The sequence below is a fragment of the Sebastes fasciatus genome, chromosome 5, assembly GCF_043250625.1.
Source record: "Sebastes fasciatus isolate fSebFas1 chromosome 5, fSebFas1.pri, whole genome shotgun sequence".
In the NCBI taxonomy this organism is placed as follows: domain Eukaryota; kingdom Metazoa; phylum Chordata; class Actinopteri; order Perciformes; family Sebastidae; genus Sebastes; species Sebastes fasciatus.
Genome location: NC_133799.1, coordinates 22,842,111 through 22,858,901, shown reverse-complemented (window position 1 = coordinate 22,858,901; position 16,791 = coordinate 22,842,111). Strand labels below are relative to the sequence as shown.

Sequence of the window (16,791 nt, the reverse complement as noted above, 5' to 3'; positions counted from 1 at the left end):
CAGGCAGGGATCCATCCCTTTGAATTGACTCATACTCTCTAAGTGGGCAATGTTTGCATGCAAACACACACAATCACACACACACACGCAGTCAATTTAAAACTAATGTAAAAGAGAAAGATTTTTCCCGTCATTATGTAAACCCGCCAATATAAAAGAAGTACCAAATCTTTTTGATTTATTGAATTAAAATCTCACAAAAACTGTTTTAATCATTAGATGACAACATTTTTGTGAAGTCAGCTGTTCCACCAACCAGCCAGTAAGAATTGATTGCTCCCACATTTGTGCACTTTCTCTCTTACTGCATATTCACACACACAAACATATTTGTTTGGACAAAACTTGCATGTGTTATGTAGTTATTCCGTCTCCAAGCTGCTTCTCCTCTACCCTGTTTTACCTTTTTATTATGACTCAGCTCTGAGGCCACAACCAACAGGGAGACTCACCACAGCAACCTTTAACAAAAGAAGCTTTATTTAAATAAATTAACCTAAATTAGACCAAATTAAAAGGTGAACTGAATATTTACAGCGTGGAGTGTGGGAAACAGTGGTGTCAGGAGTGAGTGCATTGTCAGTGTGTTGTAAAGGTGCAAAACAAAACATAAAGTTAGACTATAAGGCAACATAACAAAACCAAAAAGTGAGTGTCTGAAAGGAGCTGCAAGGAACTGCAGCAACAGCAAAGCAGACCAAGAGAGACTGCTGGATGCAGCTAGGCTTTATAGAGTGGGAACACTGGGCCCAGGTGTTCCCAGTTGGCCCTAACGATCGCCTGGCCACCACCAGGTATCTGGAAAACATTGCAAATGACAGATTGGCAGGGAAGGGCAGAGTTCATCACACCTTATAAAAATGATTATGCCACAGAAATGTGTAAAAAAAAATCAAACCACATGGATTGTGCTCCAGCTAGTTAAAGGGGACCTATTATACTTTCGTGCTTTTTCACTTTCTTTTAGTATGTGATAGAGTTCTTTGCGCATTTAAAAGGTCTGCAAAGTTACAAAGCCCAAAGTCAAGGCCAAAGGGAGTTACTCTCCCCCCACAGAAACACTTTTCCTGAACTGCCTGAAATGCCTTTGCTGAAGTCCTGCCTTTTCCTCCGTAACGTGGTGATGTCATCAAGTAACACATTTGCATAACGGCTAATTTGGCACACCCTCAAACAAAGCTAGTTAGAGCAGAGCTGGAGCGGAGCCCAAAGAGTCCTAGAGCGCAAACAGAGCGTTTCAGACAGAGGGTGAGAAGAGGTGCTGCAGCACAGCCGGGAAGTGAGAAAATAAAGTGTTTCTTTATCATTAAAGCATGTAAATATGTTCTAGTAGAAACCCCAGTATGCACCTGAAAATTAGCATAGTAAGTCCTCTTTAAGGCTAGTTGGACTACACTCACAGCTATCCTTAGCTAAAGCTAACTTACTTACTTTTTCCGACCTGTTTCCTGTAACTGAAAAATCAATTTTAATGTTCCATCATCTTAGTAAGAGAGCTTGTTATTCCACATATATAAGGCAATAGCTATATCTAATCATAATGGAGGTAAAAAGTCATAAAATGTACAACTTGTATAGCTCACACACAGTTTGGCATCAAACTTCAAACCCTTTTCTCTCATCTTCACTTCAAGGTTTTGATGTGCGGCACTGGATCTCTTATGCAAGCTGCATAATAAGGCATCAGTGCTGAAAGGCCCAATCTGTGATCCAAATATAAACATAAGGGCCGTCCCAGCAACACAATTCAAAACACAGGAACCTGCTATCACTCCCAAAACTGATTGGCAGGTCTTTTTTTAATACATGGATCAACGCCAGACAACAACTAAATCCAAGTTAACAATGTTTCAGAGGCTGCTAAAGCTGCAAACACAGATGTAATATTCTCGTTTGAAGACAAATTTTGCAGTTATGAATATGAATTTGGCTGTGATTTATTTAAGGATTTGGACTTAAATCACACTGGCAGCTAAGAACATGTTGTACCGTAATGAGGACTCTCACACTTTGGGCTCTATTTCACTCACACACACACAAAGCAGGGAGGAGTGGGCTCTTTATTGGTGCTTACGTCACGGTGGAAAGAACAATTTCTTGCCTATATTCCTGTCTGAGGTTAACGGGCAACATCCGTCTCTTCCTCGCTCTCTCCCTCCTACAATCTTTCCCAACTCCCTCGTCTTAATTTCTCGCTCTTACCTCGCCCACCTCGCTCTCCCCCCTTTCTCTCTCTCTCTCTCTGTCTGCCTCCAACACACATTTATTTCTCTGTGTGGGGAGCCTTGCTGTGAGCACTGGCCCACAGGGACCCTTTCACGCTGCCGATGTGCACAGTGGCTGCTGATTGTAACCTTATGTGCCCCTGCAAGTGAGTCATGCGAGGTAAAGAGGGAGTTTGTGTGTCTGTGTTAGAGAGAGACAGTTAGGATACAGCCAGACTACTGAGTGTCCCTTTCATGATGTGGTAATCAACTTAACCACTGACACGTCCAGTCCCACATGGTGCAACATTAGGCCGAGCGTAGGGGCAGATATCGATTCAGCGAACTTGGGTTTCATGTACTACACACAATCAGACAGTCAATTGTGAAGAAAAGTTGCTCAGTTATCATTAGTGTTATCACTCAATTGGTCATTGGAAGGACAAATGATCAGTGTCCTTAGTTATTATGATGGATTACAATTATTAGCTTCCATGTTTTATAGGATGTTTTCAATTAAACTCATTAGGAAGCTATTTTATATCTTATCGTTGATTTCCCTGCACGTACACCCCCATAAAGGGCCATAAAACAATACATTATTACTAACAATAACCCACAAACAACTTTTGTGCCACAAGTTTTGTTGTGTTTGTTTGACTATTATTTTAAACCCGCAATTACTGATTTTTTTGGCCATTTGGAGGAAGCGGAAACGCTGACACATTATCACCTTATAAAGCTCATAAGGCAAATATGTTAGTTTACACTTGTCTATTTATACATCCAACAGATACAGAGCAACATTAGCATTCATTTGGAGTTATGTTTGTTTCCACCTGATGAAGTTAAGTACAATATTCACTCTCTTTTAGCTCTGTTTTGGTCTCCACCAACTCCTGAGGGAAACATCTGTCTCTTTGGCTGCTAAATGCTCCACTATGTTCATCAGGTTGTCACTAACTTTGTCTGTCTGTCGTTTGGTGTTGAGCAGATAGTGCACAGTAGGTTCATCTGAGCTTTTTTGCTGAAGTGGCCACAAATTACGCTGATGAGAGCTGTGAGAGTCAACCCAAACATGAGCCAGAAAACCTAAACAATGAGCTGAAAGATGCTATAAAGGTGCGTAGAGCGGAGGGGAACTGCAAATTCAGGTGGTAATTCTCAGGGTTCTTCACTACAAACGACCCCTTTCACATTACAACCAGTAATTTGATCTATTGTTAATATAAAAATATTGGGTAGTGCAGCTTTAATTGGTTTTATTTATTTTCAGAATTATTGTAGTTTAAAGTGAGACTTTGTTATTTCTGCTGAACAGCAGCCGCTGCGGCTACAAGTGACAACTGTGGGATAACAAAACATTGTATAAAAATATAGCACAAGTAGAGAAGGCATATAAGGACATAAAACTGAATCAGCAATGTTAGTTACACAGCAATGTTTATCTAAATGTTGCCAACATTAACTAAAAATTAGCCACCTTGATCTACTGGTCATACCAGACCAAGTAAGGATGTAGCAGCAAAACCCCTGGTTGTATTGATCTGTGCAAGGGTGTGTTTCAATGCTCATGAATTTAACTTTTCATGTCTAAGAACAATATTTATCTAAAAATGTTGTTTTAATGCATCACTTATGTAAAGCTCTTTGAATTCCCCGTGTTTGAAAGATGCTAAACTGGCCTTGCCTCGACAGTTATTGGGCTGATTTTGACTTTGTTCAAGGCATGTCATCTGGAAGACATTTATCTCCCAGATATTGTTTAATAAAATAAAAAAAAAATTAAAAAAGAGTTGTTTACCTTCATCCTGATCTGAATCTTTCATAAGCCATGTTTATTTAGTTATTATTTTATAATAGATTAGTTCATTGTTTATGGTGATTTATTTTTTGTTTGTGAGTTGAATCCGGGAAGATTTTTTTTAATTAAATACTAAATTCCCCCTCGGCACACACATAATGCTAAATTGTGTATTTAATTTTGTAACTCTGTTTACAAGAACATTATGACCTCCCAGACTGCAGTGCTGATATTGTGCCAGCAGGTGGCATAACGCAGTCCTGGTGCTCTGAGTGAATCTGCTCTGACTGCATGGCTTTAGGCAGCATGACCACAGGAAAATAGACTGACTTCACACTCCTCAGTACTCTGCCAGCATGACGCTGCTCCATTACTCAGCTTAGAGCGACACACACACACACACACACTAAGATGCTATACACACACACACACACACACACACACATACATACATACACATTAAGAGCTTCTCCGTTTTTATTTTTAATAGAAAAAAAGTATTCAAAATAATACAACAGGAAGTATCCGGTAAAGATGACAACAAAAAAAATGTGATCTGTGTCTACACGGCAACCACGCATCCTCCCCTTGAGCTCTGCTCAGTTTTCTGCTTTGGCGTGTATGGACGTGTGTGTGTGTGTGTGTGTGTGTGTGTGTGAACACTGAATCAAAGCAGAAATAGAGCTTTACAGAATACCTCTGATTGATGCACATGACAGTCTGCTGGTGAAATGACAGGGATACAATAATGTGTGGTTTATATGTACATGCTGACTGAGGTGCGTTTGGAATGATTGTGTGCTACGATATGTACAATATAAGACTGTGTGTGTGTGTGTGTGTGTTTGTCTGTGTGTGTGTGTGTGTGTGTGTGTGTCAGCTCGGATCTGCAGTGTTATGGTACATGAAGGAGGATGGATTGGGTTGAGACACAGATGCTCTGAATGAACACAGTCTGCCAGCTGTGGTGAGGAGAATGATAATGGAATTGATGATGATGATGATGATCATGATGATGATGATGATGATGATACACTACGAAGGAAGCCAAGAGTAAAAACAAATTGAAGAAAAGGTGAAAAAATAACCGAACGAGTGGCTGTGAAACACAATTTAAAAAAAAAGAAAAAAAAAAAAAAGGTCCTTGACTTCAGAAGGCAGGAGGAGTTTAGAGTTTCTAAATCACCGGCTCGCTCCCTACTCTCTCTCTTATTAAAATATCACAAATCTTTCACTCTTTCTTCCCTCACCCGCTCTTCCCTCAGTCCCTCATGGCCCGGGCTGCCGGCCTGGCTGCAGGTGGGCAGGCCAAAAAATTCAGTGTGGATCCTGGTGGTGTTACGCAACTCCTCTGCCTTTACCGTCTTTTCCTCCCTTTCGTCTTCTTCGTCCAAAGACATTTGTCCTCCATATTTGGGAGTTCCTTTGTCCAATTGCAGGGTTTAGATAGATGATAGATCAGGATTCAAACCACGGAGGTGCAGATGTACGGAGGGACAGACAGAGGGACGAGGAGCCGCTGTTGAACAAATCACTCAGTTCGACCCGACTGTTTCCTTTTCGTCACGTCCTCCTCCATCTCTCCCTCCTGTCATCCGTCTGTCCCTTCATCGCTCCGCCACCTCCATCTGTCAGCTCAGGGGCCTGAAGGGGTGAGGCGCTAAGAGAGGAGGGCTGTAGTCTCTGAAGAAAGTCTTCTTCATCCCATTCTCTCTCTCTCTTTCTCTTTCTCACTTTCGATTAAAATACTATCTTTGCCATACGTTCAAAAGCACACACATGCTCATACCAACACATACAGTGTCCCGTCACATCAACGCCCCATTGGTAAAACACTGATTCTCTCAGGCACACGTAAGCACACACGTACGCATTTACACACTCACACACACACACATTGCGAGGCTCTCTGTGGGGGTGAATCTCGGGGGGCCTCTGTGCTATGTCCCATCTTCCTCTTCTTCCTCCTCCGAACAGTAGTCTCGCCCCTGCAAAGAAAGGGATTAGAGAGAATATGAGATGTGCATAATCTTCTCCTCTAATTTGCTCTAGTTAAGCATACTCAGTAATAACCTACTTTAAATGACTCCTTCTGAACTGTTTGCATGCAGCAGAACCCCGACGCACCTGTTACTCCAGTCACGTATCAACAAACCCTCGTCTATTTGCAGGTACTGCCGTAGAATATACTAGAAGAGGCAGTTAAGTGCTGACAGGTGGGCAGTTATGCTGTTTTGTTTCTTCCATCGTGATGAAGAGCTAACTCGACTCTACCTTCCTCTCCTCTCGAGAGCCTAACAGCTCGTCTAACACGGCACGCTGTCTCGATTTAAATAAGGCTTTAAAACACCGGCAGCCTCGGCAGCACGTTGCAAATCAGTGTTGGAAAGTTACAGAGTGCATTTTAAAAAGTACGCTGCCTAAGTACCACTTTGAGGTACTTAACGGCTGGATTTCCATTTCATGCTACATTATACATTTAATTCACTACATTTCAAATGAAAATATTTTCCAATACATTTATCTGACGGCTTTAGTTACTTGATACTTTGCAAATTAGAGCTGAAAGGATTAGTCGATTAATCAGTCAGTCGATCGTCAAATAATTCATCTGCAACTGCATGATTGATTCCTTGTTTTTCAAGCAAAATGCCAAAACACTTCACAATTGCAAGGATGTGATGCTTTTCATTGTCTTATGTGATAGTTTATAAAATACATATAAAAGTATATAAATTGTATATCTTTTTTTGTAGGCCAAAACAGGCAATTTTGAAGAAGTTAATTTTTTTATTTAGTATTTTTCACTATTTTCTGCTATTGTGCTATTTGCTATTTAAAAAAATAATTGGCAGATTAATAAATAATTATAAAATAATCATTAGTAGCAGCACGCTTGCAGATTAAGACAGAAAATAATTAAAAAAAATATTTACAAATCAAGCGTAGTGTAACATTAGCATTCATTAGTGAGTGTTTCTGGTCATAATTCTGGTTAAGTCCAATATTCACCTATTTCTTTTTTTGTTCTGTTTTGGTCTCCTCCAACTCCTGAGAAAAATAACTGACTCTTTAGCTGCTAAATGCTAAACAATGTTCACGAGCTATTCGCTAACTTTTTCCTGTCTGCAGTTTGATGCTGAGCTGGTAGCTTACTGTGGGTTTATCAGAGCTTTTTCACTGAAGTGGCCAGAAACTACGCTGATGAGAGCTGTAAGAGTGAACCAAAACAATGAGCTGAAAGATACTAAAATGCTCCATCAAGCGACAATTCTCTGTGGGTTCATTAATATGGGCGACCCATATCACATTATACATAATAATTGAATCCATTGTTAAAACAAACATATTGAATATAGCAGCTTTGAGTATATTTTCCTGATAATAATAAGTTAAGCAAAATGTATAATGCAGGACTTTAACTGAGTATTTCTACAAACATGCCTTGCACGAAGGATGTGGTCATATATCAAGATATGTGATAATCACACTTGCCAACAAAGCAAACTGCTGTATAAAATGATGATGCCCCTTATAAACTTTTACAAATCATTTAAATTAATTAATTAATTATATTAATTCATGTTCACTTCTATGTGACATCTGCTGTTGACCTGCTATCTCCCCCTAAAGACCCCCTGTACCCCCCTAAAAAAAGACTAAAACGGGTCTATTGTGGGTCTCAGAGGGTTGATAGAATGACCTAAAGCAGCCACATGACCACAGTGACACTAAATAATCTTGGTGTTACATCTGTGTTCTTCACTTATTGAATCAATCTAACAAAAGTCACTTAATATATAGTAATATTCATAAACAATGAGGAAAGGAGGTTTAAAATGGTCCAGAATTAACTAAATCAAGAGGCCGAAAGTGTCCTAAATATAAAAGTGAATGATGAATGACATAAAAAGTAAGAAGAGGAATAATTAATTAATGTGAAAAGACTGTGTTAAACACACTGATCACATAATGTTTGTTTCAGGCTGTTGAGGCATCAGATCACTGAACAAGATAATGCAAAGATAACATAAGATGGAAACTCGCAAATATGCCTTGCATGAAGGATGTGGTCATATATCAAGATACAGACGTGGACAAAATTGTTGGTACCCTTCCGTTAAAGAAAGAAAAACCCACAATGGTCAATGAAATAACTTGAAACTGACAAAAGTAATAATAAATAAAAATGTACTGAAAATGAAGTAAAAGAACCTGAAATCTTCTCCCACCACTGCAGAAAACACACTCATTTGTTTTCGAGGCGGGGTTGAAAAATGGAAAGCATCACACCGAAGCTGAAACCAGCCAGCATCGTTTCACTTTGCAACCTCATCTACAGTCAGAAACAACCGTTGTGATGAAGTGGCAGACTGAGAGTAGTACTGTAAGTGCTCATCACTGCAGCGATGATGACCTGTTCCTCCCACTCACACATGTGGAGCGGAGTGTTGAGCACGTAAGCAGAGTGACAATGTACTAATGGATGCTGTTGTCGTACAGCCTGTCTCTTTAAATGTTAAGACCCAGCTGTTTCTTTAAATGCTCAGAGGCCCAGTCAGTGCCCCCCCCCCCCACCACTCCCACCGCCTACCCAAACACACACATACCCCCCCCTCACCTTCTCAATCTTCTCATCCAGCATCCTGAAAAATTCCTGCTGGCTCTCTGACGTGTGAATACTGAGAGAGAGAGAGAGAGGGAGGAGAAAAATGGAAAAGCGAGAAGGAGGGGGAGAGGAAGTCGGAGGTTGGAGACGAGGAGGAGAAGGGAGGCAACAAATACATCATGAGAATTTTCCATTACACCCCCCACACAGCACAAACACACACACACACACACACACACACACACTCCTCACTGCAGTGTGAGAAAGGCTGAGGAGGAATTTAAATAATTATTTTATAAAGTATTACCCCGTTCTCTCATCCAAAGACTAAATACTGTGCAGCCACCAGCGACCAACAATGTTTACATATACAAACACGTACAGAGTCTGAGGTTAGTCCAAGAGGCAGCGACGCATTACAGAAACCAGACACGAAACATCACTGACTTCACATATCATAATATTAACATACTGAATGTAAGGACGCTTTATTAAAGGGTCAGTTCAGCCAAATGAAAACACATTATCAGTTTTCACTGGAACTACTTTCTGTGGAAGTAAGTAACCCTCCCTTTGAAAACTGTTCACAGTGAGCTGGAAAAACAATCTCATCACAAGGCCTATTAGTGCTCTAGCTGTTCTGGAGCTTTCCGTTATATCGCACTATCTTCCTCAGCAGATGAAGAGTGACATTAGTCGTGTTTCCATTCAACTGTTAAACGAACTTTTGAAATGTCACAAAAAAGAAATGTGAATTAGGTGCATTTCCATCAATCCCAATCTCAGTCTCGTTTAGTTTTTCATATATTCACTGAATATGTTATGTAGTATCATTACACGGCTGTGTTGAATACTCGATTCTGATTGGTCAATCACGGCGTTCTGCAATCTGTAATTTGTGTATAACAGACCGTTGCTATGGGTGCAGCTCTGATGTCGGACTCTGGCGGACCGTTTTTGTGTCAAAATATTGATTTCTCAAGTTAGTAGCCGTGTAATAAGCGGGATAATGTACAGCTAGCGGGTCATTGTTGTGAAAGAATCCCCTTCAGGGCGATGAGAGACCTGGCAGCATCGCCCTGTTGGGGATTCTTTCACAACACTGACCGGCTCGCTGTGTATTACCCCTTACTTATACCTTGTTAAAAATCATAATAACCAAAGTGAGGGGGGAAAAATTAGGTTGCAAACCGGAAACCAAACAAGTTGTCTTGGCCATCTAACCATCTACAAGAGAAAAACGGAGAGGTCTTCAGGAATTTGTTTCAATTGGGCAACTTTTAATTTCTTCTTTCCTGCCAGCTAGTATTGGACATGTTTAATGTTGTTTCCGGAGACGAAGACAAGCATTCACACGTTATGGGAATATACGAGAAGTCGCCGACAGCAGAAACAGCTGATCAGTGAGTTATATGTTCACTACGTCAGGATTTATTCGGCAAAGTTGGACGTTTCCATAATCCATTTTAGCACTTCAACTCCATTTCAACAAAAGGCAAAAACCACCTGAAGCAAGCGTAAAAACATTTACAGGTGTACATAGCTGAATAGCTGCCTTGTGACTATTCTCTCTGCAAACAGACACTCTGATAGACACGCTGAATAAAAGTGTATGGCTACTGTTAGAGGTAAGTGACCTGACCCTTTAACAATGTTTGTGATCAAGTGTTGAAGTTATTAGAGCTGTCCATAATACATAGATCATCTATCTTTATACAATATCCTCCAGACTTTCATTTCAGCATGCAGACTGCTGCTGGCCACTTACTTCGACTTGATGTTTCCTGAAGAGACCTCTTTCTGCTGTTTGCCTCTGTACTGCACATTACTCTTCTCCTGAAAGGCACACACACACATACAAATACACACATACACCATTAGCTTTCATTATCAGCTGATTAAACAGGCAAAAAACAAACAGTTCGTATCAGCAAACAGCCACACCGCTGAAAGCACACGTCAACCCTGCATTATTGAATTACGTCCTCACCCAGCTGACTGGACCTCGGGTATATATAAATACTGTATACAGGTATAATGTATGTAGGTCTAATAAAACTGTTGTATCAACTCTGATGAAAGTTGGTCACCGCATGAGTTCCCCTCCATGTTTTTGTAGCTTTGTGAACAGTTTCCTGCTCCAGTGATCAACCAACTCATACTGTGACCTGCATCTTTCACCACTCACTCTGTGTGTGCGTGTGAATTCCTCTTACACCTACAGTAATGACTGGTGGTGGTAGAAAACAAATACTGGTCTAACCACATGTTGTGGCTTCACTGGAGGTTTCACGGCTGTGTGAAAATGTGGTTTGGGTCTCCCATAACTCAGCTAAATAACATACCCTTCCTCCCATTCTGAAACCAGACACTTAAAACAATCCATGCGGTTCACAAAATGTGTTTCCTTCACAATAAAATAAGTCAAGCTGTGATGTTTGTCGTTTCCGGAGATATTAGGGAACACACTCCAGTGATAAGGAGAACGTCACCTCACGTCTTTATCATTTTTGTTACAACTAATGGGCTAACAAATCTGCTATCACTATCCTGCGTGTGTCCGTCATCAGAGTATAATCTCTGCTTTTCCTGTGCTGCTTGTAGCCTGTTACTATGACACTTCTTCTGTTTTTTTTAATCAATATTTATACAATGAATAAATATATGAAGGCAATACTTCTTTTTGCTCCCATTTTTCACGAGTTGAAATAAAAGATTTAAAGAAAGAAGACTTTGTATGCACACAAAAGGCTTATTGCTCTCAAATTGTGGGCACTAATTTGTTGAAATCCGTGTTAGTGAGCACTTGCACCTTTGCCAAGATAAGCCATCCACCTCACAGGTGTGGCATATCAAGACGCTAATTAACCAGCGTCTATATTACACAGGTGTGCCTTGGGCTGGTCACAGTCAGTATCTGGTGTCACCACCATTTGCCTCATGCAGTGCAACACATCTCCTTTGCCTTTTGATAGTGAAATGAACATTCATATGGACAGGCAACTGGTGGACATTACTGCAGTCAGCATGCCAATGGCACACACTCCCTCAAAACTTGCGTCATCTGTGGCAAAACTGCACACTTTAGAGTGGCCAGCCCAAAGGCACACCTGTGTAACAATCATGCTGTTTTATCAGCATCTTGATATGCTGCACCTGTCAGCTGAAGTGCTTATGGAGTTACTTGTGTATCTTTATTATGCAATGAAACAGAATAGGTTTGAGAGCCAAACTTTTAAAAAATAGCAAAACTAACCACAACGCAATCAAAAAAATGTTTTATTGCAAGTAAAATTAAATTGTGATTAAAGATGTATTAATGTGCATCCAAACGTTTTTGTTTGCAAATTCCACAAGTTTTATTTGCTGTTGAGCTGAATCTCGTGGGCGGGACCTACGCTGAAAGACGCAAGACACGTCTCGATTGGCCAGTCTCGATTGGAGTGACAGCTTGGCGCCCGCCCATGAGATTCAGCTCAACAGCAAGCAAAACCTTTGGATTTACAAACAAGCATTTTGGATTTGCAAACAAAACTTTTGGATTAAAACATTTTTATTCACAAATTAGTTTTACTTACAATAAAACATTTTTTCGATTGCATGTCGATAGTTTTCCTCTCAAACCTTTTCTGTCTACATGCATAATAAAGACACAAACGTAACTCCATAAGTGCTAAGTAACAGAGTTTTAACTAAAACATTTGAGAGAAATGAACCTTTTGTGTGCACAGAAAAAGATCTTCTATTTCAAATTCGTGAAAACTGGGAGCAAAAACAAAAGTATTGGGTTTATATTTTTGTTCAGTTCAGTTTCATTGGTTCTTGTTTCACTGCTTGCCAGGACGCCGGGCAGACTGACCTGATTTACTGAAGGAGTAAACAGGCTCTTACTTCACACTACTACTACTTTTCAGTCCTTTAGTGTGTTGATACAGGTGTAAAGCTTTATAAACTGGAGGTTAAATGTGCAAAAGGGATTGGATAGCAAGTTATTAGTACAAAATAACGACTTCATGATGACGACATGACATTTCTTCCCTATGTTTAAGACTGCAGGTTTAGCAGGAAAGGGAGTCAAATCAACCAAGCGATCAGCTCCACATTCCACACACGCCTGCATGTTGTCTCTACCTGCGTGCAAGGCACCTCTTTGTGTGTTTTTGTACGTGTGCATGAGACAACAAGTGTGTATGTGCAGCCTGACGGGAGCTGCCGTCGGACACAAACACGAGCCTGTTCGCTAGAGTTGATAAACTGTCAGGAAAAGGTCTGAGTCTGTGTGTGTGTGTGTGTGTGTGTGTGTGTGTGTGTGTGTGTGTGTGTGTGTGTGTGTATGGATGACGGGCTGTCAGTGGATGGGTATCCGTCTGTATGTGTGTGTCTCTCACCAGGTTCTCCTGGTTGCGTACATTCACCCGGTTTTCCTCCCCTCTCATGTACTTCACCTCCTCCACTCCCTTCATCTTGTATTCGTCTGAGGATCGAGTGGTTCAGAGAGAGAGAGAGAGAGAGAGAGAGAGAGAGAGAGGCATGATTAAAGGAGGGAGGGAAACAAACAACATGTATTTATCTTCCAGAGAAGGAACACTGACCAGATTCCTCCCGTTCATCCTGGTCAATATGATCTGAGAGGCTAAAACGATTGCACTACTGTAGGTCATATCGGCCTCACTGTACTCTCACTGCATTATGTCATCATTAGCACTGACTACACCATTGATTTGAGTTATAATTTGTTCAATGTAATGTGATAACTACAACCTGATGCAGTGTTTTAGAAAGTGGACACGTCAGCTGAGGCATAAGTAGGTGGACACTAGTCATCTCCTTTCCGTTTTAGTTCGTCTGAGGGAAGTAAAAACAGAGCAACAGCGAGAGGGAATATATACGTGAATGAAGTAAGAAAAGGGACAGAAGAGACAAGAGGGAGAAAAATAACAGGGAACAGATAAGAAGTAGAAAGCTGGAGGGGATTAAAGATCAGTCGAACAGCTTCTAGGCTACATGGACAGCTTAGACAGTTAAGACAGTTAAGACAAGCTCACTAGCGGGAACGGTAACACTCCCTCAAACTGCACGGCGCCGCCGCCACCGCCACACCCCGCTAATCACTGCTAAAGGTAGAAATCAGCGCAATAAATATATGAATGTGCTGAATTAACTTACTGAGGCTTCAACACACTGTTTGAATCCCATATGATTAAGTCCACAGTCCAGGATCTCTGTAGTCTTACTGTATTTTAAGGACAAACATGTCTATATATCATGCACTGATGCATGTAGAAGTACTTGTTTTTACAGTGACAGCTATAAAAAGGATTGTGAAAACTGCTTGTGGTTTAGATTTAACATCATATTGTCCGGTCCAAGTAGGAATACATGTGTATTAGCAGTATTTTAACATCAGTTCATCATTACCACATTTATTTTCAATCAATCAATCAATCAAATTAATTATAAAAAGAATTATTAAAAATAAAAATAAGACAGAACAAGTGTGGACCGTAAAAAGAACAAACAAAATGTCAACAATTTAACAATTTGATCATTTGAGACCAATGCACACAAAACAATAACATTATAAAAAATTAAATACAATAAAATATGTGATTAATAAAATAACAATATAATTATACAAATTAAATACAATAAAATAAGTGAACAATAAAATGACAATAAAATGATATTATTATTTATTTACGTTGACTGTTCCAGCGGCTCGGAGCATAATGGTTAAAAGCTGCCTCATCAAAGGTTTTAGTCCTACACTTTGGAAGAATAGTGCCAGAGGACCTGAGGGGCATTTTGGCAATTTTGAGACATTGCAGTATGATTTGAAGCCCCTGCTGACCTCAATATTGCATTTTGCAGTGTGCCACCAGTTTGAAATTTGCAGTCCTGTATTTAGGGTTGCAACTAACAAGTTTTAAGCATATTTTTTATTTTTTTTATCAGGATAATATCGTGAATAGTAATTATTTTTACCAGGATAATCGTGACATGAAATTTTCATATCATCCCATACCTAGCAGTAAGGCACAAAAAAGACCTGAAAGACCCCGAACAAAATGTGCTTATACCACACAATAACATCACAATAGATGTGACAGTGATGTAAGACGATACGACGTCTAAAAACTCCACATGCAGCACCTTTACCTGAGACCAAACCCAACCTAACCTTGAGCAGAACCATACAAGCACGCTGGCATTTCTGCTGACTACCTGGTTGTTGGACATTTTACTGATAAAGCAGCCGCGACTTTGATACACACAAACATACAAACACACACACACACCTCTCAGGCTTATCTGTTGCACACTTTGTATTTTGCCCTCCCTCTATCAGCAGTCTGTCTGTTTATCCATGCGTCTGTCTGTGCCGCTTTGTACCCAGCTGAGGGGTTCAGCCCTCCCTCTGCTCTGTTGCTCACAATCCACCTATAGCACCTGGATCACCTGTGTGTGTTTCTGTGTGCGCGAGTGTGTGTTTCTACATCTTACATGTGCGTCACTGTAGAGAAAAACACGGCCTGCGTTAGTCAGATAAACGCTGCTGATGTGAAATAATTTCAAAGAGAGAGAAAGAAGGAGGGAAGCTGGCAGATTTCAGAGAAAGAGAAGAAGAGATGAGAAAAACAAAACAAACGTCGGACGCTTTTCTGCTGTTCTGTTTGTCTCAGGAATGTAAACCAGTCGGAGCAAAGCGGCTCCTGTCTGAACACGCCGACACACACAAACGGTTTTCTAACACTACACAGGCTCACCCAACTAAGATCTGCTCTGTAAACACGCGGCGCATGTGATGCTGCAGAAGGAAACAGAATTAAGAGCCATTTCCCCCGCTCTCCTGCGTATTACAGTAGCAACACACATACATTTAAAGTAAGGCTGTCAATGGATACAAATATTTAATCACGATTAATCGCACATTTTTTATCTGTTCAAAATGTACCTTAAAAGGAGATTTGTCAAGTATTTAATACTCTTATCAACATGGGAGTGGATAAATATGCTGCTTTATGCAAATGTATGTATATATTTATTATTGGAAATCAATTAACAACACAAAACAATGACAAATATTGTCCAGAAACCCTCACAGGTACTGCATTTAGCATACAAAATATGCTCAAATCATAAAATGTCAAACTGCAGACCAACAGGCAACAACAGCTGTCAGTGTGTCAGTGTGCTGACTTGACTATGACATGCCCCAAACTGCATGTGATTATCATAAAGTGGGCATGTCTGTAAAGGGGAGACTCGTGGGTACCCACAGAACCCATTTTCATTCACATATCTTGAGGTCAGAGGTCAAGGGACCCCTTTGAAAATGGCCATGACAGTTTTTCCTCGCTGAAATTTAGTGTAAGTTTGGAGCATTATTTAGTAATGAGCGTTATTTAACCTCCTTTGTGACAAGCTAGTATGACATGGTTGGTACCGATGGATTCATTAGGTTTTTTAGTTTCATATGATGCCACTGTCTTCACTCTAACTTTAAAACTGAGCCCGCTACAACCTAAAAATCACAAAATTCGTTAAGGAATTAGTGGCGTTAAAACACATTTGACAGCCAGACTTTAAAGCTATATAATCCGTACCTTAAGGTGGATACAGATGAATAGGAAGGGGTAAAATTAGCTGCAACTGTGGGCAACATCAATACATCTATAAGAACATTTTAAAGCACCAAATTGTGAAAAAATTGTCATTTTATAATTTGGGTGAGCTGCAGCCTGACGGGTTAAACAGGCTGATAGTCAGTGAGCTTAATATGTGACGGGTAAAGATAGATCAAAGTGACCCAGCTTACACCAATCAAGACTCATCACATCACAGGCTTTGCTTCAGTTTAGATAGGAGCAAAACCCGGTCATGCTGTGTGTGAGTATATAGTATATATGTGTGTGTGTGTGTGTGTGTGTGTGTGCGGCAGTCATCGTCACAAGAAACGACAAGGGTGTTTCGTCACGCCGATGCCGGGCGGGCTCGCTTTGGGAGAGAGGGGAGGGGAAGCGTCAGAGAGGGGAAGATGAAAGGGAAGAACTATTTTGAGAAGCCGTGATTTTGTGATGTGGACATCTTTCTCATCTCTGATTAGAGACCGGAGCTCGGCGATGACCTTAAGGTACAAACATGTGCACGAGTGTGTGTGTGTGTGTGTGTGT

At 40.5% G+C, this 16,791-nt stretch overlaps 1 protein-coding gene across 3 annotated transcripts in view; it reads right to left on the bottom strand.

Moving 5' to 3' along the window:
- Positions 1-4,467: 4,467 nt before the first annotated feature.
- LOC141768001 (uncharacterized protein C1orf21 homolog) overlaps positions 4,468-16,791 on the bottom strand; it is a 39,277-nt gene continuing 26,953 nt past the window's right edge. For all 3 annotated transcript variants that reach the window (XM_074635851.1, XM_074635853.1, XM_074635854.1), the window contains 4 exons: positions 13,006-13,091; positions 10,386-10,453; positions 8,630-8,690; positions 4,468-5,996 (listed from right to left, as the gene is read on the bottom strand). In XM_074635851.1, coding sequence (XP_074491952.1) covers positions 5,949-5,996; positions 8,630-8,690; positions 10,386-10,453; positions 13,006-13,091 — 263 coding nt within the window. In that variant the 3' untranslated portion in view covers positions 4,468-5,948. The remainder of the gene's footprint in view (positions 5,997-8,629; positions 8,691-10,385; positions 10,454-13,005; positions 13,092-16,791) is intronic.